The 24279-nt window shown below is 42.1% G+C and overlaps 1 protein-coding gene across 2 annotated transcripts in view; it reads right to left on the reverse strand.

The window, feature by feature from the left end:
- Positions 1–24279, reverse strand: part of PRKCE (protein kinase C epsilon) — a 465721-nt gene that overhangs the window by 209170 nt on the left and 232272 nt on the right. For both annotated transcript variants that reach the window (XM_073672057.1, XM_073672058.1), the window contains 3 exons: positions 8127–8286; positions 4152–4186; positions 393–478 (listed from right to left, as the gene is read on the reverse strand). In XM_073672057.1, coding sequence (XP_073528158.1) covers positions 393–478; positions 4152–4186; positions 8127–8286 — 281 coding nt within the window. The remainder of the gene's footprint in view (positions 1–392; positions 479–4151; positions 4187–8126; positions 8287–24279) is intronic.

The following is a 24279-nucleotide window of genomic DNA, read 5'->3' on the forward strand; positions in this document are numbered from 1 at the left end:
GTGAACAATGATCTTTTGTGCAGTGGAAAAGAACATTTCACCCGACGAACAAGATTTTTGCTCATTCACCTGGTGATCGTCAGCTTGCACAAAAATTGTGAAAACAGTGTTCCAAAAAATGATAATCGCATAGTGTAAAAAGACTAAGTTTTGTGAAAGGGGGGGTGGACAGCAGGGAAAGCCCAAGACCTTCCATCCTGGGTGATTAATCATGCCAACTTGCGGTTTTATGCACTCTACTGTTCTAGTCGGTGTAAAATTTGCTTTTCATTTTTCGTTTTAATCACCATACAATAGATAATACAGAACAATGATCGACCAAAAGATATAGGAGACGCCATGCCAGAGATCTTCTCCGACAAAGTGGTAACATTCCGAATGTAAATATTTACCTCGTCCGGAGTTTCCTGTTTCTTTAGACCGGCACACTTCGTTATTATAAGCTCGTGGCATCTCTTGTGAACTACGCAAGTGCAAACTATAAACAGGGAATAAGACGGTCATAATCTCAGGGGCCAAGAATACAGTCCCAAAAAACAATTCTATACTTTCTATGCAGAACATTTGGGTTCTGTTGACAATTGCGCTGTCACTTCTGTCTATAGAGAATCCCGTTACCCGGTTCCATCAAAAGACTAATACACCGGCGTCCAATGAAACCCAATGTCTTAGAATGGGCTCTGTCGGGTTTCGTTATGGTTTACAAGAAGAATAACTCCGACTGCAGCCCTATTACGTTGGACATTTAACCCATTAAGGATGCAGCCAATTTTTGCTTCTGCGCTTTTATACTTGACTTAAAAAAAATCTGAACCCTGTAAAACCAAAATTTTGTGTCTCCAGTTTGTGAGACCCATAACTTTGATTTTTCTGTTGATGGAGCAACATGAGGGCTTGTTTTTTTTCATGCCCATATGTAGTTTTTATTGGGACATGCCACATTTTGTTAGTTTTGCATTGTGTTTTTGTTTGTCAAATCTAGTGCTTTGTTTATTTCCTTTTTTCTTTATGGCATTTAAATAATTTTATGCTTTGAGCCAACATTTAACAGTTACGGCGATACCAAATGTGCAATTTTCTTTCTTTGTTTTTGCATTGGAAAAAGGGGCTTGATTCAGTCTTTTATTTATTTATTTACCTTTTATTTATTTTGATATTTTTATACAATATTTTTTTTTTTAGATTATGTACATTTATTTTTAATTTTTACTTTGCTTTATTTTTTTAGCTTCTCTACGGGACAATCATTTGATCGCCTGTACAGAGCTGCATAATGCAATACTATAGTATTCCAGTATATAGAAAAATCCCAATCTCCTATGAAGCCCAGCCTGTGGCTGAGCTTCAGAGGAGCACCAAGGGGACAATAATGGGGGCAATCAGCAACCCTTGATCATGAAATTGAGATATGGGAGCGATGCACATATGAACGCATACTGCAGCAGGATAAGGACACTTAAATGTGATCAGAGCAAGTTCTTGCTGCTAAAGGCTGGAGCTGGCGGTGCAACACAGCCACCATCTGCCCTGTGTGAAGTAGGATCAGCTCTTGAGCCCACTCCATACACCGGCAGCTAATCCATGATTGATATATACATCATGGAGCAGGAAAGGGTTAAACGGTAGAATATTAGAGATTTGGGGTTTTATTAGGGGAGGCTATTTGATGTCCCTGTCACCCACTAATCGTTCCTTTCAACAGACAGTGTTTTTATTTTATAGCTGAATGTTATCAGTCTCCATATCCCACTCACAGAGATCATAGAGAATATTTCCCATTTTTTTCTAATGGCTGAGTGAGCTGACCAAAACACAAGGCCAATTATTGTTCTAATATGTTTGGGAGGAAGAAGGGGAGAATCCAAATGGGTAAAACAACTCCTTTTTTTCCCTTTGGGCAATGTTTACATGTTATTTTAAGTATTAGCTTATTTTTTTGTTTGTTTTTACATGATTGTTGTATTGGATGGAGTGAACCCCAACATAGCCTTTGTAATATTTTAAATACATCATCTTGATACTTGAACACTGAAGGACAGGCTCAACGTTCAATACATATTATTTTTCTTTTTTGTTCCTCTTGAAATAGGGAATATTTGCTATCTCTATTTGAAAAATATTAATAAAAATATTATTTAGAAAAAAATGATAGAACTCTAGCTGTGTGCAGCCACCCCTAAGGGGAGCTTACTGAGATATACTGTATTTGATAGGACCTGTATACATCTGTTTTTAGTGAGCTCATCCTAGTGGTGACTGTAGGTAGTAAGAATTCATTTAATGGCTATGTGATGAAAAGCTGGGGAATTGGAGCCTTAAAGCTGAAACACATGTTATTAAATTAATAAGCACAGGGTTTTGGATCTTAACCTATGGCTGGGTTTAATTTGTATATAATACGCATATAATAATGTGAGGGAAGTTTTGATTCCAGCTAAGTATGGAGTGCAACAGGTAATGCTCTATGGGAGAAAGGTATGTAAATTAGCCCTCTTGCAGAACACAAGGAACTATTTTGCAAGCACCACCTAGGAGAGGCAGCTACCCTCCAGGTCAATGTAATAAGCCTTGCGACATGACCAGGGATAAATTCCAAACCAAAATGTACAGAAAGCTTGTTTTAGGATGTTTGCCCATCATCAGTACAGAGCGAAGGTTGGCTCGGGCAACCTGGGTTAGAGTGCTTGTTTTATTTAAAGGGAACCTTTCACTTGATCTAAAAAATTGACTTAAATACCTTGTAAAAACCCATGACCTCCCTTGATTCTACTACTGTTTTCTGTTTTGCCCTGAGTCACTCCATTGCAGAGATATTCACATTTGCATCTTCTGGAGAACAGTATGTGAAATCTCTACTTTGCGTTTCAACTGGATGTTTCCTCTCTGGGGCGTGCACTTTCATCCCTCCCTCCCAAATGCTGCCAATCACAGATTGTCAGCCGAGATTGATAGACTGTTAAATCAGATGATGCCGAGCTGTAATGCCCCCCCCCCCAAAAAAAAAGAAGACTGTGAAGAAACGTCCAATTGGACTGCAAAGTAGAGAATTCACATATTGTGCTCCAGAAGAAACAAGAACAAATGTGAATATCTCTGCAATGGAGTGACGCAGCTCAAATCGAAAAAAAACGCCTGGATCAGGGGAGCTCAGAGATTGTTACAAAGTATTTAACTCAATTTTTTTGAACAAGTGACAGATCCTCTTTAAAAATACCGATTGTGTAAGGAGTCTTACAGGCAATAATCTATGGGAGCACTCTGCTTTGAGTGCGACTCACTTACTCAGCCAGGCAGACACTGCTCTACACTGAAGAGCGGCAAAAACCCTGAAACAGGCTGTCTGTGGATTTATCCCTGGCCATTATACAAGGCTTGTTTAAAGGTCTGACACTGACTAACAGGGTGGCTACCTCTCCTGGGTTGTACTTGCGAGATAGTTTATTTCTGTAAGAGAGATCAGTTGCAGAGCATTTATTAAATAAAATATTTCTATTATTTTGCCCAATTAAAGAAACATTTTGATTGGTCTTGAGGAGTCTCTTCTATTGTATGGAGTCTTACTGGGAAAAGTATGTAAGCTATCTCCTCAAGGAGATATACATTTTTCTCTCTAGTGCCACCTATAGGAAATCAAAAACACATCTGACTATATTATATAATGTAGGTGAAACCGGGGGGGGGGGAGAGATCAAATGTCAAAGAATCAGATGAGAGATTTCAGTATAACAGTATCACATCGGACATCCATTCAGTATAATGGGAATATATTTAGAAGGATTCAGTAAAGTTTTATCATCCGAGATCATGTGCAGCAATGGTGAGTATACCTTCTGCCAGAGACTTTACTTGTAAGATTGGCCTGGCAGCTCTTCATACCGCACAGATAAAACACATGCATGAAAAGCGAAGGCCACAGACAGGGCAGGCCGGGTGGAGATAAAGATACCCAATAAGGAGCATGAGAACGAAAAACTGGCAGACGCAAACATTTTCCACCCTGTTCTCATCTCAAACTAGAACAAGTTTACAGATATGAGACGAGATTTCCCAGAGAGAAACTCCCTATTCTTATATAGAATACAGATCAGAGAGATAGAAAGATATGAGCTAGATAGAGAGATAGATAAATAAATAAAGATAGATATTCTTACCTTGACATTGGTAACCCTGTTTCCCTATTACGCCCCTGCAAATAAGAAAAAAATATGTCAGATGATCACACCAGTGACGTTTCTCATAACGGACCTTTCACAAAATGTTTCATGTTGAACTGGACACAGGATGTAATAGTCACTGCAGAGCAGAATAGCAGAATAAAATGGTTTTTTTTTTTTTTTTTATTCATCCTCACTGCTGCGGAGATATTAGCAATCAAAATATTTGGTAGCTAATGAGCTAATTTCTGTTAAATCCAAGTGGGCGTTAACAGGCAGTTTTAACGGGGGGCGTGTACATTTTTCCATGTATGATATTGAGCAATCACAAGCAGGCAGCAACACACAAGGAAAAGGAGAACAAGCTCCCACCATAGCTTAGAGCAGACTCTTAACAGACACCTTTGAGTTTTCATTTCCTTGCAGTCCATGTTGGGGGAGGGTCAGTGCAGCTGAGCTTAGCTGTGACACATTACAAACCATCCTATCAGCTCTCCTACTCTCATAGCACTGTCAGCTCTGCTGTACTGCCCCTCCCCCCACATTGCCTGTCTGGAGATGAGAGCTCAAAGATGTCAGTAATCACATTTATGTCTCTTGTGCTCAACTTGCTTCATATCACTGCAGAGCCACTATAAGTTGAACGCAACAGACATAAGTGTAATTACTGACATCTTTGAGCTTTCATCTCTATACAGTCAGCGTGAGGAAAGGGCAGTACAGCAGAGTTGACAGTGCTCTGAGCGGAGGAAAGCTGATAGAAGGGTTTGTAATGTGACATAGCTAAACTCAGGTGTACTGTCCCTGGCCCGACATGGACTTCAAAGAGATGAAAGCTCAAAGGTGTAAGTCAGTAATCGCACTTGTCTGTTGTGCTCACAGCAACTTGTAATCGCTCTGCAGTGAGATCAGGCTGTCTGACATTATATGTCTCTCACAGGAGTAGCCTGCCCTGAGCTTTCATAGGGGTGTGGTCTTCTTTAAAGTGAGTGTTGCAGTCGGCTTATGATTGGTCAACATTACACACGTAGAAGACGTACACGCCCCCAACGAAAACTATCTATTAACACTGAAAACAAGTCACTTGTTTGCAGCATATATCTGTGTCTTAACAATTTTATTATTCTATTATCCAGGTATACCCACCCATAACAATGTCTGTATTGTCCCTTTTTTACTTCTATATACTTTCATATATATGTTTTTAACATATTTGATATTAATAAAGATCTTTTTAGCCATAAAGAAAAGCCTTGTTTCTTTTAAGGATTTGTTTATAAATATGCTTTTTGGCTTAATTATATGGATTGTGGGTACAGGAGTGCTTATAGAAAAATAGGAAAAAATTAGCCAATTCATGTGTACCAGGTAGCCACGATAAGGCGATTCTCTCTGCTGGGACCTATCCTAATGTGAATCCTCTCCTAGGCTGAAGCCTACATTTATATTGGTAGGATCCTGCTGTGACAAAAACTGCCAGAGGCTTAGGGGTGCAGTGCTCAGCCAGAGAGCCAATATACAAATATCAAAAGACAGACCGTCAGCACAAAATGACTGATCAAACCAAGCAGAAGAGCTCAGTGCACCCTTGGCTAGGCAGAGCAGTTCGGTGAACCTTCCCATCGCCTCTTCTTTGATTGACATCTCTGGCTTTATCGTGACCAGAGGGTGCACTTAGCACCTTGTGTTTGGTTTGATCAGTCATTTTGTACTGTAGGGCTCCTCTTAAGGTACGAGCAGCAAACACCACTCACTCTTTACTCTATTAAACCACGTCTACATTTAATTCAGTAAGAAATGAATGAACGTGACATTTTATGCTTCTGCAAACAACAATTACCAGGTTCAGCAAAACCTAAGAGCAAATATTTAAAAAGAGAAGATCTATAGAACAACGCTGGATCCGCCGACCCCCAGGGTCTTCTGGGAGACCACCTTGCCCTTCCACACTTGCAACCTTTTCCTTGCAATCTTCGTAAGGAATCGTATCTACGGCCGTAGACAATGGAGGTGACCCTTCTTTCCTTTATGTCAGTTTACAAAATAGGAAATGCTGCAACCGGACATATTAATAGGACACAATGCGAAGACCGCCCTTAAAGGGACACTACAATGAAAAGATTGACAAGGTGTTTTTACATTGTCTATGATAGATTATATCACAATACCATTTCTGTTATTGCTTTTACCCCGAAAACTGATTTCATGTACATATCAACCAAATTTTAGTTATTTCATTAAATTCATTAAAGGGGTTGTCCTCTTGAAAAAAAAAGATCTTTAAAGGATATGAACAACTGTAGGGTCTTGTGGTTTTGGGCTCCAAATCATTTTCATAAAAAAAAAAAAAAACAGTTTTTCTTCTATTGTCTGTGTGTTGCATTGCCTACTGCTGGCTGCAGAATGAGTTAACTGAGAATCAGTCAGTGAGCTGGTTCTGACTGGGAGTTTTTAACTCTTTATTTGTCATTTTACGAGCTTCACACAGTCGATCTATGATCACAGACCACATAGGAATTGAGCTGAACTTTGATGTGGTCATAAAATAGCAGAGAAGGACTCAGAAAAAAAGACAGATAAAAGAAATAGTTACAAATTCCAAGTCAGAATGAGGTCACTGACTGATTATTTATTTGCTTCTACAGAATGGGACAAGCGGATGACCACTGAAGCTGGTTGGATCTAGAGGCCCGTCCAGCTTCAAGGCGGCACTGCAAGTGGTGTGTGCTCCTTGTCTAGGTAACCAGCCACTCTGAAGACTCCAGGCGGGGCCAGTGACCATTGCAGGGTGGCCAGTGACCATTTCAGAGAGGCCAGTGACCATTGCAGGGTGGCTAGTGGTCATTTTATTTAGGCCAGTGACCATTGCAGGGTGACCAGTGACCATTGCAGGGTGGCCAGAGACCATTTCATGGTGACCAGTGACCATTGCAGGGTGGCCAGAGACCATTTCAGGGTGGCCAGAGACCATTGCAGGGAGGGCAGTGACCATTGCAGGGAGGGCAGTGACCATTGCAGGATATGCCAGTGACCACTGTAGGGTGGCCAGTGACCATTGCAGGGTGGCCAGAGGCAATGAGCTATAAGCCACAACATTTTACATTCCCCCATTCTTGGGTACAGAGATGACTTTTAAAAAGAGGCAAATTGCAAAGCTGCTAGTTTTTACAAACACTTTTATCCATTAATGAAGATTAAAAAAAAACACTTTAAATCAACCAGTGATCTGATAGAACAAACAGCCTGTGAGAGTCAAACAATGCAAAATTTTTAAAGGGTGTGCACCACCCCCAAAATGCATTTTATATGGGCTATACAGTATTGTATGGGATTTAGCCCTATAACAACTGTACTGATACCGTACTTGTTACTGGTACTGTGCCTGAGAAAATGACTATTAATTCATATGTGAATGAGGAGGCTCGACCTTGCATATTGGGGCCCTTCCTCCGCTTCTGATTGACCGTGCTCATTTACTAATGCGAGCGCATTGTATGAACGCTGCCAGCGTGTTTGAAGCTATGCACGCACACAGTGCACAGTGGCTGCGCGTGGTCTCCTCCCTGTCTCTTTTCCGTTGATGCCACTCGCTGCACTTGTATTAGGTGCAGGTACAGGTGAAGCTTTATTAGTACCTTGGAGAGGTGAGACGTGCAGTGTAGGACTTTTTCCTGGCCTTTATACTGCACCACCGGACCATACAGACAAATGTGTTATATATGACAATGTGCGTCAGCCCGCGCTGCGTCGCAGTATAACGTATGTCTGTTGTGACAGCTGATTGTGAATGTAGGGTACTGATCACATCAGGGAGATCCCTCCTCTCTATCTCCGCCATCGTGTGCCACTATTTACATTCATCGAAACAAGGAAAATGGTGAGACCAGATCTACAACCTGATCACATCAATACTAATGTATCACAGAGCAAACAATTATTACACATGAGTAACTCCAAAAACAACCGTCTTACCATATAAAATCTCTGCAGTGTGAACAATACGTAGGTTGTCTAAGGTAGGTCGCCATAAACTTGTGCCCGTTTACTTGATGAACCCTGCGACGCACAGCTCCCTGCCGCTTTCTGGGCCCCACTCGCTCTCTGAATACTCGTTCTTCATTTTCTTTGGGAGCTGAAAAGAAAAAAATATATACATTTAGCACAAATGTTACATTATAAAAAGTAATAAGATTGTGATATTTTAACACTCGCACAAAGTATACATATTGTGAAGGTCATAAACATGATTTGTCTATCTCTATCCCTCTATCTATCTCCTATCAATCTATCTATCCCATATCTATCTATCTCCTATCAATCTATCTATCCCATATCTATCTATCCCATATCTATCTATCTATCTATCTATCTATCTATCTATCTATCCATCCATCTACAGTGGGGGAAATAAGTATTTGATACACTGACGATTTTGCAAGTTTTCCCACCTACAAAGAATGGAGAGGTCTGTAATTTTTATCGTAGGTACACTTCACCTGTGAAAGACAGAATCTAAAAATAAAAACCAGAAATCACATTGTATGATTTTTAAATAATTAAATTGCATTTTATTGCATGAAATAAGTATTTGATCACCTACCAACCAGCAAGAATTCTGCCTCTCACAGACCTGTTAGTTTTTCTTTAAGAAGCCCTCCTACTCTGCACTCATTACCTGTATTAATTGCACCTGTTTGAACTCGTTACCAGTATAAAAGATACCTGTCCACACACTCAATCAATCACACTCCAACCTCTTTACCATGGCCAAGACCAAAGAGCTGTCTACGGACACCAGGGGCAAAGTTGTCGACCTGCACAAGGTTGGGATGGGCTACAAGGAAATAGGCAAGCAGCTAGTTGAGAAGGCAACAACTGTTGGCACAATTATTAGAAAATGGTAGAAACACAAGATAACTGTCAATCTTCCTCAGTCTGGGGCTCCATGAGATCTCACCTCGTGGGGTAAGGATGAGTCTAAGAAAGGTCAGGAATCAGCCCAAAACTACACGAGAGGACCTGGTCAATGACCTAAAGAGAGCTGGAACCACAGTCTCAAACATTACCGTTAGTAACACACTACATGGATTAAAATCCTGCAGGGCACGCAAGGTTCTCCTGCTTACGTCAGCCCATGTCCAGGCCCATTTGAAGTTCGCCAATGACCATCTGGTCAGATGAGACCAAAATAGAACTTTTTGGTATCAACTCAACTCACCGTGTTTGGAGGAAGAAGGATGAGTACAACTCTAAGAACACCATCTTAAAAGTAAAGCATAATGGGGGAAACATCATACTTTGGGGGTGATTTTCTGCAAAGGGGACAGGACGACTGCACTGTATTGAATGGAGGATGTATCGTGATATTTTAGCCAACAACCTCCTTCCCTCAGTAAGAGCATTGAAGTTGGGTCGTGGCTGGGTCTTCCAGCATGACAATGACCCAAAACACACAGCCAGGGCAACTAAGGAGTGGCTCCATAAGAAGGATTTCAAGGTCCTGGAGTGGCCTAGCCAGTCTCCAGACCTGAACCCAACAGAAAATCTTTGGAGGGAGCTAAAACTCAATGTTGCACAATGTTGCACAGCGACAGCCCCGAAACCTGAAAGGTCTGGAGAAGATCTGTATGGAGGAGAGGGCCAAAATCCCTGCTGCAGTGTGTGCAAACTTGGTCAAGAACTACAGGAAACGTCTGACCTCTGTAATTGCAAATAAAGGTTTCTGTACCAAATATTAAGCTCTGTTTTTCTATTGTATCAAATATTTATGTCATGCAATAAAATGTGAATTAATTATGTAACAAATCATACAATGTGAATTTCTAGATTTTTTTTAAGATTCTGTCTCTCATAGTTGAAGTGTACCTACGATAAATATTAGCGACCTCTCCATTTTTTGTAGGTGGGAAAAGATGTAAAGTCGGCAGTGTATCAAATACCACGGATCAGTAAAGGTTTACTGATTAGCGGCCGTTGAGAGCCACCCGTCAATCCATGTAAATGGCCTATTAGGCTCTGTTCAAATGTCCAGTAGTTATTTCCATTTTTGCAAATAAAACGTTCCAGTATACAGGTCCCATTCATTTGAAAGGGAACAGAACTGTCATAAAATATCTTGTTTGCCTCCTCTCCGTGTTTGGTACTGGAGTGCTACCTTTTAATGCCTCTATCCATTTATTGACCTACAGTTGTGCTCAAAAGTGTACATACCCCGGCAGAATTTTTCCTTTCTTGGCCTTGTTTCAGAGAATATGAAAGATAATAAAAAACTTTTTCTCCACTCATGGTTATTGGTTGGGTGAAGCCATTTATTGTCAAATTACCGTGTTTTCTCTTTTTAAATCTTAATGACAACCAAAAACATCCAAATGACCCTGATCAAAAGTTCACATACCCCAGTGATTTGGGCCTGATTACATGCACAGAATTTGACACAAATGGGTTTGAATGGCTACTAAAGGTAATATCCTTATCCTTGTTGTGGCTGGTGGGCCGTCATGAATAAGTGCCTTCATTTTATAACATATATAGAGATCAGCGAACCCAAACTTAAAAGTTTGGGTTCCTAAAGGACAGTTAGTGTCCGGTGCTAAACGCCGAACACTGACTTCTCCCAGAAGTCTGTTGCAATGTTCAGAGTTCTGTAGAGAAGTCCGGGAGAGAAAGAGAATTTTCCAGCTCAAAACTTCAGGTCCCTATTGTTTTCAATGGGGTTCCGGTTCAAATCGGGTACAGTTCTGGTACCAGAACCCGAACTTCCACGGTTCCACTCATCCCTAATCATATACTGTATCATACACTGCTCAAAAAAATAAAGGGAACACTCAAATAACACATCCTAGATCCAAATGAATTAAATATTCTCATTGAATACTTTGTTCTGTACAAAGTTGAATGAGCTGACAACAAAATCACACAAAAATCATCAATGGAAATCAAATGTATTAACTAATGGTGGCCTGGATTTGGAGTCACCCCCAAAATTAAAGTGGAAAAACACACTACAGGCTGATCCAACTTTGATGTAATGTTCTTAAAACAAGTCAAAATGAGGCTCAGTATTGTGTGTGGCCTCCACGTGCCTGTATGACCAATCCTACAACGTCTGGGCATGCTCCTGATGAGGTTGTGGATGGTCTCCTGTGGGATCTCCTCCCAGACCTGGACTAAAGCACCCGCCAACTCCTGGACAGTCTGTGGTGCAACGTGACGTTGGTGGATGGAGCGAGACATGATGTCCCAGATGTGCTCAATCGGATTCAGGTCTGGGGAACGGGCGGGCCAGTCCATAGCTTCAATGGCTTCATCTTGCAGGAACTGCTGACACACTCCAGCCACATGAGGTCTGGCATTGTCCTGCATTAGGAGGAACCCAGGGCCAACCGCACCAGCATATGGTCTCACAAGGGGTCTGAGGATCTCATCTTGGTACCTAATGGCAGTCAAGCTACCTCTGGCGAGCACATGGAGGGCTGTGCGGCCCTCCAAAGAAATGCCACCCCACACCATTACTGACCCACTGCCAAACCGGTCATGCTGAAGGATGTTGCAGGCAGCAGATCGCTCTCCACGGCGTCTCCAGACTCTGTCACATCTGTCACATGTGCTCAGTGTGACCCCGCTTTCATCTGTGAAGAGCACAGGACGCCAGAGGCAACTTTGCCAATCCTGGTGTTCTGTGGCAAACGCCAAGCATCCTGCACGGTGTTGGGCTGTGAGCACAACCCCCATCTGTGGACATTGGGCTCTCTTACCACCCTCATGGAGTCGTTTTCAAACCGATTGTGCAGACACATGCACATTTGTGGCCTGCTGGAGGTAATTTTGTAGGGCTCTGGCAGTGCTCCTCCTGTTCCTCCTTGCACAAAGGCGGAGGTAGCGGTCCTGCTGCTGGGTTGTTGCCCTCCTACGGCCCCCTCCATGTCTCCTGGTGTACTAGCCTGTCTCCTGGTAGCGCCTCCAGCCTCTGGATACTACGCTGACAGACACAGCAAAACCTCTTGCCACAGCTCGCATTGATGTGCCATCCTGGATGAGCTGCACTACCTGAGCAACTTCTGTGGGTTGTAGAGTCCGTCTCATGCTACCACGAGTGTGAAAGTACAACCAACATTCAAAAATGACCACAACATCAGCCAGAAAGCATTGGTACTGAGATGTGGTCTGTGGTCCCCACCTGCAGAACCACTCCTTTATTGAGGGTGTCTTGATAATTGCCAATAATTTCCATCTATTGTCTATTCCATTTGCACAACAGCATGTGAAATTGATTGTCAATCAGTGTTGCTTCCTAAGTGGACAGTTTGATTTCACAGAAGTTTGATTTACTTGGAGCTATATTCTGTTGTTTAAGTGTTCCCTTTATTTTTTTGAGCAGTGTATATTTTATATGGCAGCAATGCAGACCAAATTTTATACATTCAATGTTTGCCTACATCTGTCACGGGGTTACCGCAACGGGGTGGAGCCAGAAGACTGCAGCGTCTGAGGACTCCTACTCTGACTCCAAGAAGAAGCACTTCTCCTTCATGTTAAGACATGCTGGAAATCTTGGTGCTCACAGCTGAGCACGGTTAGCCACTCCTTTTCCCTTTATAATCTGGGCTCTGATTTTAGTCCTTGTCAGAGCTAGCTCTTGCTGCATGGCTAACGGAGGGAGAGGAGTTGTTATGAGAAGGAAAGTTGGAGTAGTAATAAGTGACTGTTGTTTGGTTTGCATGCGTGATTATCCCTTAACCTTCTCTATTTTGGTTTATTCCCTTACCCTCACATCCCAGTGTATTCCTCTGTTATATGTGAGTGAATATTTTGTGTGCCTGGAGTTTTTCTGTTTACTCTTATCTGTGTTGCCATGTTCATTGGGTTAGTGTACTACGGTGCACAGTAGAGCCCCCTTCCCTGGGTGGGGGAGGAGAACAGACGGAGGGCTAACTCAGGAGTTAGGGCAAGGGTGGAGGCCCCTCGGCATCCTCACCATCAGAGGTATCCCGGGGAATAGGGCGCCCCCTAGTGTTAGGGACAGGGTAGGAGTCCCTGTTCCCTGGTCACCAACCAACCGTGCGGTGACAACATCTTAGCACTTATAGAGGCTGCAGTGCTCTTTGGTTTGTATATTATGCAGTCAGCAGCTTACACTTCTTCACATTTGCATTATTCTGCACATGCTGGTCAGTTTTTTTTATTTAATATCTATCCTATCTTATATCAATCTATCCCATATCTATCTATCCATCTATCTATCATCTGTCTATCTATCTATCTATCTATCTATCCATCCATCTATCATCTATCTATCTATCTATCTCATATCTATCTATCCATCCACTATAAATCTACTCAACTAATATCTATCTCTCTATCCATCATGTATCTACCTATATATCTCATACTTATCACCTATCTCTACTTATTAAATCCATCTATCTATTAAGCTATTTATCTAATACTATCTATGTGATATATCTATCAAAATCTATCACCTATGTATCTACTTATTTTACCATTTATAAAATACTTATTTTGTGAAATATATCTCTAATTAAATCTATCCATCTAATAGTATATAGTTGACTAACACAGATGAAGAGTTCTCCTTTAAGCGATGCTGGCAGTATAATCTTGCTGCAGACTCTGTCCTCGCTGTACAGGGCAGGGCGCTCGCGGGGACATTGTGTCGTGTACTTTTCTATGTCTCTGAGTATATTGATCATATACAAAAATAATCAGTAGGGCAGAAAAACCAATGTGCATGAAGTAGATCCCAAGGTCAGTGTATCATTTGTATGACGGATACATTGCCAGGCCGCACATCCATCCATTGCCTTCCATCTATCTGTCATCTACATAGAATATTTCTAAGAAGAAATATCTACAATCAAAACGAAAAGTGCTTTCCGTGTGGATCGGCCAATTCCGGCACATTATAAAGTCCGCAATGGTTTTTTTTCTTTCTCTTTCCTGTCTGACAATAAATCCTGCAGTTAAAGAACTTTACTGACATTAAAAGTCAACTGAGGATATCAGTGACCGCGCTCGTAATATCAAGTCATAAAACCCTGACACAAGGAAGTCTGAGAACCGAGAACGTTCATCACATCATTACCGGCCCGAGAGAACTGATATCATTACTTACTAAAAAGAAATCACAGGTCCAAAAACTTAATGAAGAAATCAGGCTAAAGTAAAATGTATAAGGTCCTCCTCATATAAAAGGGTCATTCCGAGAAAAGCTATTACACGACATAAGGATAAATAATGACATAGACTTCAAGGGCACAGGCAATTTTGACCTTAAAGGTAATCTGTCACCAGAAATTCCACCTAATCCATACTTGTCAAACACAGGCCCATGGGCCAAATCTGGCCCACAAGGTGGTTTTATTTGGTCCGCGACACCAGAACCACCAACCCTATGTGAAGACCATTTTTCTGTGTGAAGGACTATGTGAGGCCATTATACTGTATAGAGAACTATGTGGGGTCCATTTTTCTGTATGGAGGACTATGAGAGGCCATTATACTGTATAGAGAACTATGTGGGGTCCATTTTTCTGTATGGAGGACTATGTGGGGCCCATTATTCTGTATGGAGGACTATGTGGGGCCCATTATTCTGTATGGAGGACTATGTGGGGCCATTATTCTGTATGGAGGACTATGTGGGGGCCCATTATTCTGTATGGAGGACTATGTGGGCCCCATTATACTGTATGGAGGACTATGTGGGGCCCATTATTCTGTATGGAGGACTATGTGGGCCCATTATTCTGTATGGAGGACTATGTGGGGGCCCATTATACTGTATGGAGGACTATGTGGGGCCCCATTATTCTGTATGGAGGACTATGTGGGGCCCATTATACTGTATGGAGGACTATGTGGGGCCATTATTCTGTATGGAGGACTATGTGAGGCCATTATACTGTATAGAGGACTAGGTGGGGCCCATTATTCTGTATGGAGGACTATGTGGGGCCATTATTCTGTATAGAGGACTATGTGGGGCCATTATTCTGTATGGAGGACTATGTGGGGCCATTATTCTGTATGGAGGACTATGTGGGGCCCATTATACTGTATGGAGCACTATGTGGTGCCATTATACTGTACAGAGGACTATGTGGGGCCATTATACTGTATGGAGGACTATGTGGTGCCATTATACTGTATAGAGGACTATATGGGGCCATTATTATGTATGGAGGACTATATGGGGCCATTATAGTATATACTGGTTGGCCCGCAACTTTGTCCAAGTTTTTGATTTTGGCCCTCTGTGTGTTTGAGTTTGACATCCCTGACCTAATCTGAGAGCAACATAATGTAGAAGCCAAGACCCTGATTGCAGCGATGTATCACTTATTGGGTTGCTTGCTGTAGTTTTTATAAAATCCCTGTATTATCAGCAGGAGGTTATCACTAGAGTACTAGTAAACCTGCTGCCATGTAGTTCTCCATATTCATGACCTCTGTATAACCCCCCCCCCCATCACTGATTGGCAGCTTTCTGCCTATGCACAGTGTACAGAAAGCTGCCAATCAGTGGTGTGGGTGGGGTTATACAGAGCTCAGCATTCAGAGAACAGTGATTTTTATCAAAAGTACAACAAGCAGCCCAGTAAGTGATACATTATGTTGTTCTCAGATGGGGTTGCAAAACATGGTGACAGATTCCCTTTAAAACCTTCCTGTAGCTTCAGAATAAGCAGTCTTGTGTGTGTACATGAGAAATAACACTATTTCTGGCCATTATATGACTTGTATCCTGAATTGTTCACCAGTTTTACCCTCTGAAGACTTCATCTTTAATTTTCAGTTGTCTCTGAGCTAGTGGGTAAGGATTAACTGCTATGATGTCTCCTATACATAGCACACAAACACATAAGGGATTCCCGATCTACTGTCTCTATTTTGGACATGTTGAAAAAGTAGCAACATAGAGGACATTAAACAATATGACTGAGCAGTGTAGCTGTGAATCTAACTCTGGAGAGAGATAAAACACTCACTAGAAAGTAGCAGCATGTCTGTGCATGTGCTCATCCTCCTCCTCCCCTCTATATAAACTTCACTAGGCAGCTGTGATCTGATCCCCTAGCTGGCAGCATTATTGTTTTGAGATGGATTTTAGCTGTTTTTAAGTAGATGGTAAGTTTAGGAGGCTAGAGGGGGAGAAGTGGCTCATAGGTTGAAGAAGAAGAAAATTTCTCTAAGATATACTACAGAGTTTCTTATATTTGTTTGTACGATTGCTTTTTGCAAAGATTGTTCATACGACAGTGTCTATTTGAAGAGTGGAACTGTCTTTGCAAAGAAAATTAGCAGGATAATTTCTTGGAGTTTTTAAGTACCAAAAATTTCTTGTTTATGTCCGTATGCAAATTGCCTCTTCAGAGAAAAAGAGGACTTGAACTCTATAGCGCCACCTATTGGAAGCAGCAATCCTACAAGTCACAATCAATTCTTTAACGAGTCGTGCAATATGACTTAGGATAAAAGACAAATCAGAATCTCAATTTGCAGACATGATGTTTCGGGCTATTGGCCCTCATCAGTGCAAAGTATGAGAACGGATTTGGCTAGATGAGAGGCTCTGGACTGAGGTCTAAGGGGTAAAATTTCTTGTTTATGTCCAGAACTGTGATTATAACAAAGGGTCATTTACATTTAGTGGGAAGAATGTGTCTCCACAAACAAAGGAAAGGATTCTTTTCTGTAAGAGCAGTGATCATTTAGAACTTTTTTGTCAGAAGAATTCATCATGGTAAATTGCTAAAAATGTAAACGGATGACTTTCTCGGTTGTAATAATTTCACAAGTTACAGTTACTGGATTACTAAAGATGGGTTATTTATCCAGGGATTTATATGAAATTCCATATATTATTTATCTAAGGATTTATATGAAATGTCATATATGGAGCCAGGAAGGATTTTCCTTTTTCCTTTCCTTGTCTCTCTACGATGAGCGCTGACTTTTAGTGCACTAGTCTCTATCAATATGTAAGTAGACTAAGAGGCCATGAGATAATTTATTAAGGATTTATTAAGCCATTTTTTGTTTCTTTTCAACAAAGAAAGAATTCCAATTTTGTTGCGTACCTGTTTTCTGCAAAAAAAAAATTTAGTTGCGTTTTTAAATATTTTTTCTAAAAGGAGAGGTCTTGTGGAAGGGCGCAGGCTTTCCCACTGCCGCAGAAATTGGAATAAATTATAGTGCAGCTTTATACCAGCTCATCACTGCTTTAGATTTCACTTTATGGCGAAGGACAAAAAATGTATTAAGATGATTGCCTATGCCTCTTAAAAATACCGTAGTGCTGTAGTCCAGCACATATTGTACTTAGACTGGCCTAAAACTAACCCCTTAGTTTATACAGCACCTAATGTATAGCTTGCGATGGACATGTACTGTACCACTGTGTCCTTTTAACAATATTAAATACATTCTAGCACATTATGGGGCTATTCCCAAATTGTATAAATTAACTCTATTTATAGGGGTATAATCTGCTGATCACTGCTGGAACTGGATGAGCGCAGCACTCAACTTTCTACGGCACTCCTATAGGCAATGAATAGACAGTTCATAAAGTCCCAGGGTTTCCAGTACCATCTGACACCCAGATCTACCTCTCTAGCCCAGACGTCACCTCTCTGCTGTCCAGAATCCCAGCATGTCTATCAGCCATATCTTTCTTCTCCTCTCGCTTCCTCAAGCTCAACGTGGACAAAACTGAACTCATCATCTTTCCCCCATCTCTTGTATCTTCTCCATCTGATCTTTCTATCACAATAAATGACATCACACTTCCCCCTGTACCGGCAGTCCGCTGCCTTGGAGTAACCCGCGACTCTGCTCTGTCCTTCAAACCACACATCCAAGCCCTCGCCACCTCCAGTCGTCTCCAGCTCAAAAATATTTCCAGAATCCGTCCTTTCCTCAACCCTCAATCTACTAAACTGCTTGTGCATGCCCTCATCATCTCCCGCCTCGACTACTGCAACATCCTCCTCTGTGGTCTACCTGCTAACACTCTCGCACCTCTCCACTCCATCCTTAACTCTGCTGCGCGACTAGTTCATCTCTTTCCTCGCTACTCCTCTGCTACCCCCCTTTGCAAATCCCTTCACTGGCTCCCAATTGCCCAGCGTATCCAGTTCAAACTACTAACACTGACCTACAAAGCCATCCATAACCTTTCTCCTCCGTACATCTCTGAACTAATCTCCCGATATATTCCCTCACGTAATCTCCGGTCCTCCCAAGACCTCCTCCACACTTATTCGTTCTCCACCCAATCACCTCCAAGACTTCTCCCGAATATCCCGCATCCTCTGGAATTCTGTGCCTCAACACTTCCGATTATCCGCCACATCCGAATCCTTCAGACAGAACCTGAAAACCCATCTCTTCAAAGAAGCTTACAGCCTGCCATGACCTTACTGCCACCTCAACACCGGAGCTGCTGCAACCCCCCCAACCTACTGTCTCCTTCCCCGTTCCTGTAGAATGTAAGCCCTCAAGGGCAGGGTCCTCTTCCCTCCGTACCAGACTATCATTGTTATTTGTTACTGTAAGTGATCTCTGTATTTGGTATGTAACCCCTTCCCATGTACAGCACCATGGAATCAATGGCGCTATATAAATAATAATAATAATAATAATAATAGAGCGGAGATCCAGCATGCACAAAACAGCTCCGTTCCATTACAGACAGGGCTGCAGAGATCCATTCTCAGGATAACTGGAGTTACCAGTGATCAACAAATTGCCCTTTATCCTATGGAAAGGGAACAACTTGTGATTTTGGGAATAACTCTTTTAAGTGCCTTTGGGACTGTAAAACAGACCCATAAGAACATCAATACAGCACTTGTGCATTTTGTTGCTGTGTGCATGAGCACTTGAACAACATCACTGATATTTCCAAATTTCCAAAATGAGACCAGACAGACAATATTGTTACTTCTGTCATTTGCAAATATGGATCCATTCCAAAAAATTCTAAATATTTGTGCAGAACTGTTAGAAATCATGTACAGAACTGCTAATGTATAAGAATAGGGAACAATGTTTATTTTAATAATGTTAATGAGATATTGCCATTATCAAACAGAACACTGTAGGGGAATCTTTAGCTTCTATAAATTTAATGTTATATTAAAAAGTTGCCAATAGAGGGAGCCCAAACATGAGAAAAGAAAACAAAGTACATAAAAAAATCATTTGCTATTAATAATGTATCATTACACACTGAGTACAATGGATGCAGATATCCATAGCTACTAAAAAAAAGTTACTTAAAGAAGCACTCCTCCTCCTCCCATCAAACTTTATCCTCTTAATATATTGCAGTCATCATATTATACAGCACTGTGTACTTACAATTGCTCATTTTGCCTTTCTACCCTGTTAATTCTTCTCTTTTCCATTATATCACCTGATTAAACACTGACTGGCTGAATCCTTCTAAGCTCTATGTAGAAACAGGAGGTCAATTTTCCCTGTATGAGTCATCAGTTACTGCAAAAGTCAATGTCAGGGGAGAGGGCTATAGCAGCTGGGTCAGGAGTTGAAGAGGGTGATGATAAAAGCAGGGAAAAGAGACTTTCTACACACAGCAGAGAAAAGAGAAGAATTAGCTGGGTAGAAAGGCAAAATGAGCAATTGTAAGTGCACAGTGCTGTATAATATGATGACTGCAATATATTAAGAGAATAAAAACATTGACGCGAGGAGGAGGAGGAGTGCTTCTATAATGAATAAATACTAAATTAATTTTCTCCATGTTCATCACTCTTCCCAAATGAAGCAGCATCTCTTCCTGCAATGGTTATTATTAGCCAAGCTCTCTGTGTACTTTACTGAAAACATGGATGCTAATTTAAATAATATATCTTGGTTAGCAATAAAGAGATTAGCAGATTATTACTTTAGGGAAATAAAAAAAACACAAGAGATGTTTCGTAGTATTGCTAGGAGTTGCAGTTGCTGTATTATTTAGTAGTTGGAAAGCAGGGTCCTTAAAGCGGCTCTGCCATCAGATTTTACAATATATATATATATTATTAAACAGATTTCTTTGACCTGATGAAGCTGTGAAAGTTACTTTGATATTCCATGTCAGAATGACTTAACTTTCAAAAAAAATTATACAGCCAATCTCCAGCCATATAGCCTGATAGACAGCTCCTCAGAGACCCTCCTCCCTGCTGCTGCCGGGATCTGCTCAGTACGAGCTGCAGCTTTCAATCAGACGGGCTGGGTAAAGTCTGAAAACACTTAAGACTCATGAGCTCTTACTACTTTGCTCATGAAATGCTCATTTTATCATCAGGATTATATACTCCAAAGCTTTGAAATACAGGGAAGAGGAACATACATTGTGGCGCATGCAGAGCAGCAAATGTTATCCCGCCAAGTCATTTTTGTCCACCCACACAGAAATAGTGCCCCTAGTGAAAACCCCTTTGTGGTTCCTCACATGTTTTATGGTCCTCCATGCAGCATAATAATAATTCCCATTTAATGATGCCCCCAGAGTGACCGCCATTCAGAATGCCTTCACAGTGCCTCTCTTACACATTATGATACCCCCGGTATCCCCCCATACAATGATGCTGACGCGCCCCCTGGGCCAGTGTTGTTTGGGGGATACCCGGAGCCGGATCAGGTGGGGGTTGTAGTCTCCGAGTGGCGGTGACCCGGTCCGTGCCCAGGGTGTCAAGCTCAGTGTGTGGCAGTCCTACAAATGTTGCTGGATGTTCTTTAGTGTCGACTACGCCACCCGTTGATTTGCGGTCACTACGGCCGCCGCTGCAGCAGGGTCCGCTGAGGCTGGTGGTGTGTGTGCAGCTCAGGTAGTATAACCCCCAACGGGAGGGGTATAGCCTCAGGGGATCAGTTGTAGAGGGTGGTGGTTGTGGTGGTGCAGTGAGAGTAGTAATAAGACTCCGAGTCGGGCTGTGCAGTTCAGGGTTTTACTTACTACTTTTGTGTTGGTCACTCCGGCCTTGAGTGACCGCCCGAGCCGTGCTGCGTCCACCAGGTCCTGGACTCGGCCAACCCCCAGGTGATTCTGGAGCGTGGTCCTGAGCTCCCTTTCTGACTTGTCCTTCTCTCTGGCCTTCCCCACCAGGGATCCACCTAAGTCCGGCTCCCTCGGGCCTCTTGTTGGTAAAACCCTTGTCTCTGGGTTCCCTGACCCTATTCTTGGTTTGCCTTCCGGGTGGATTTAGTGGGTGGCCGTGGCAGATCCTGCCCACGACCTCCGGTCTCTGGCTAAGGATTAGGGCCCTCCACCAGCTTGGGATCCGGTACCCTTGTGCCAACTCTTCACCCTCTGGTCTAATTTTGGGTTCTTGGAGTTCCCTCTTCTCCCCCTCTGGGTCCTTCCTTCTCCTCTCTCTCTCTCTTGGCCTTGGAGCTGGCTGAGCTGCTCTGCTTCTCTGACTCAACTCTGACAGACTGACCCTGATCTAAGATGGTGCCCACCTTATATACTCCCTCTATGTGTGAGCTCAGGTGACCAGCACCCAATGAGCTCCTAGCATTACCCAGACTGCTCCCCCTATCTGCCCCTACACTACTGGGATGTTCCACCCCCCTCCCACTCCAGCCAGGGACAGACACTGTCGTACCTGCACATTTCTCTAGTGGGAGTACCATTGGTCTGTCCCCCGGAAATGGGATGTATGTAGTGCATGCAGCCTACTGAGCTCAGTTCCACACTCCATCCTTACCCGAGAGTGGAATACCACACCTCTGGCTTGAGGTGTAATACCCCTGTAGCAGCCGAATCCTCAGGGTGCTACAATGCCACTACGTAGCCCTCTCCCCGCAACATGGAGTCCCTCCAAGGCACCCCACTGGCAAGTAAAAAAAATGCTCTTAGTCCCATTTCCACAATGAGCAAGCAGATCTGTATCTTCAACTGTATCAGTGTCCTACAGATGCAGATACTGTGAAGGTGGGACAAGCTCCGACCTCACGGGACAGCAGGACAGTTGCACAAATTTGGCACTGTCCTACTGGATCAGAGATGGTTAGGAGGCTTAAAATCAGGGTCAGACTGGCCCACCGGGGGACCAGAGGATCCTCAGGTGGGCCCATGTGCTGGCACTGTCAGCTGTCTACAGACTACAGCTAAAGGCACAGGATTATACATCCATTCTGACATAGATTTTCTAAGTAAGTACACCAGTCTCATCAGTTCTAAGAGATCTATTTAGACATATACGAAGTCTGTATATTAAAATCTGGTGACAGATCAGCTTGAAATGACTGCCCCTGGCCCGGTACTAAAGAGGATCATAAGCATCTGATTTAGGTGGCCTGAATTCACTACTTTTGGCAAGACCAACTGACTATCTAAAGTGTATGAGGACCACCCAACTCTCCCCCTACAGATGATCTCAAAGAAAAGAAGCTGAATTTGAATGTCCAATCCTTATATTCCCTGGGGAAATAAACAGCGATTTACTCCCCATTCTACAGAACAAAGCAAACGTGATTGGGGGTCCTGACGGAATCGCTGTGGGCTACTGCATGTGTAAGCCCAGATTAATTTTCCAAATCTCGTGGAAAAAAAAAGAGCCAATGGTGCTCATTGGATTTCGGGGGCAATCTGGTGGAGTCTTTGATCCATTCTTGTCAGATACAATCATAGTTTTTTTCCTCTGATTAACTCTTAAGCCTTGTTCACATGATGTATTCGGAATGCTATTTTTGTCTCGATTCTCAGACTATGCGGTAAAATCGCGCAGTTTTTACTGTGTTTTTGGAATGCAACATGTGATCATGGCCTTAGAAACTTTAGCAGTATTGTTATTCACACGGGAAATTTTAACACCTTATAACATATAATTGACATAAAAATTGATAATTTGTAATCCATGGTGGGACTTGACACAAAATTCAGCTCTTAGTGAAATTAGTGATTATTTTCGATGACTTCGAAATGTGGTGCTGGAGAAGGATGTTCTCAATACCATGGATGGTAAGAAGGACAAACAAATCAATTTTGGAACAAATCAAGCCAAACATGTCACTGAAAGCAAGGATCACCAAGCTACGACTTGACTACTTTGGACACAACATACGATACAATCACTGGAGAAAGACATCATGGTCGGAAGAATAGAAGGAACAAGGCGAAGAGGAAGACCAGCAACCCGAAGGCTTGATACTATCAACATAATGGCGGAGAAGACCCTAGTGGACCTATCTAGACCTGCACAAAATCGATCTTCCTACAGATAGTCCATCCATCAAGTCACCATGGCTCGAGATCAAGTCGAAGATCGTTGAATAAAAACTAATAATACATGTAAATGCTGGGTCCTACATTGCTTGTAGCCATTCTCCACTCTGGCTAATAAATTTGGGAGATTGGATGATTTTCCTTCCATAAATTATAAATTTTTTATTATGGTATTTCACAATAACTTTGCTAATCCAGACGTAACCATAAATTGTTCTCTATATTATTGCACTTTATTCCTTTTCTAAATATTAATGCTGTAAATAAAATGCTTAAAAACTGAATTTTCTGTTTTCAATATCCCATAAAATAATAATAAAAACCCTCATAAACTTAAAAAACGAACCAGGTGCAGATTGTATCAGGAGAATGGATCTCTGCCTAGGAAAGCAATTGAATGTGCTGAGTTATTATAGATGCGCACCGCAGCGCACAATGCGACCTACTCCAAGCACATGGAAAATTCAGAACACTGCAATAAAACGGAACATTAAGTAAAAGAATCCAAAAGCTTCCAACGCTCGACTGTGAAACAATACGAAACGGGTTCCACAGAATATAAGTTTTATCTCCGGTCTGAATTCAGGTGCGGCTGCAGTTAACCCAATATCCCACCATCCTTGTGTCATCATCAAAGTTTAGATAGGAAGGACTGTTTGGCAGAGTCTTCACGGTGGATGGCAGGTTCTCCATGGTTGACAAACATTGAGACACTGCACTGATGTAGGGGAAAAATTATAATTTTTGGGAGATGCTAAACTGATTGTTAGGCTGTGGTCACATCATGTATTGTGTCCAATATTTGGTAAAATGTGATGAGAAAGATTCCTGGAACATCAGAGAGGTCTACCAGTGTCAGAC

This window comes from Phyllobates terribilis, unplaced genomic scaffold, assembly GCF_046119375.1.
Source record: "Phyllobates terribilis strain yellow unplaced genomic scaffold, ASM4611937v1 Scaffold_3__8_contigs__length_932513732, whole genome shotgun sequence".
NCBI lineage: Eukaryota > Metazoa > Chordata > Amphibia > Anura > Dendrobatidae > Phyllobates > Phyllobates terribilis.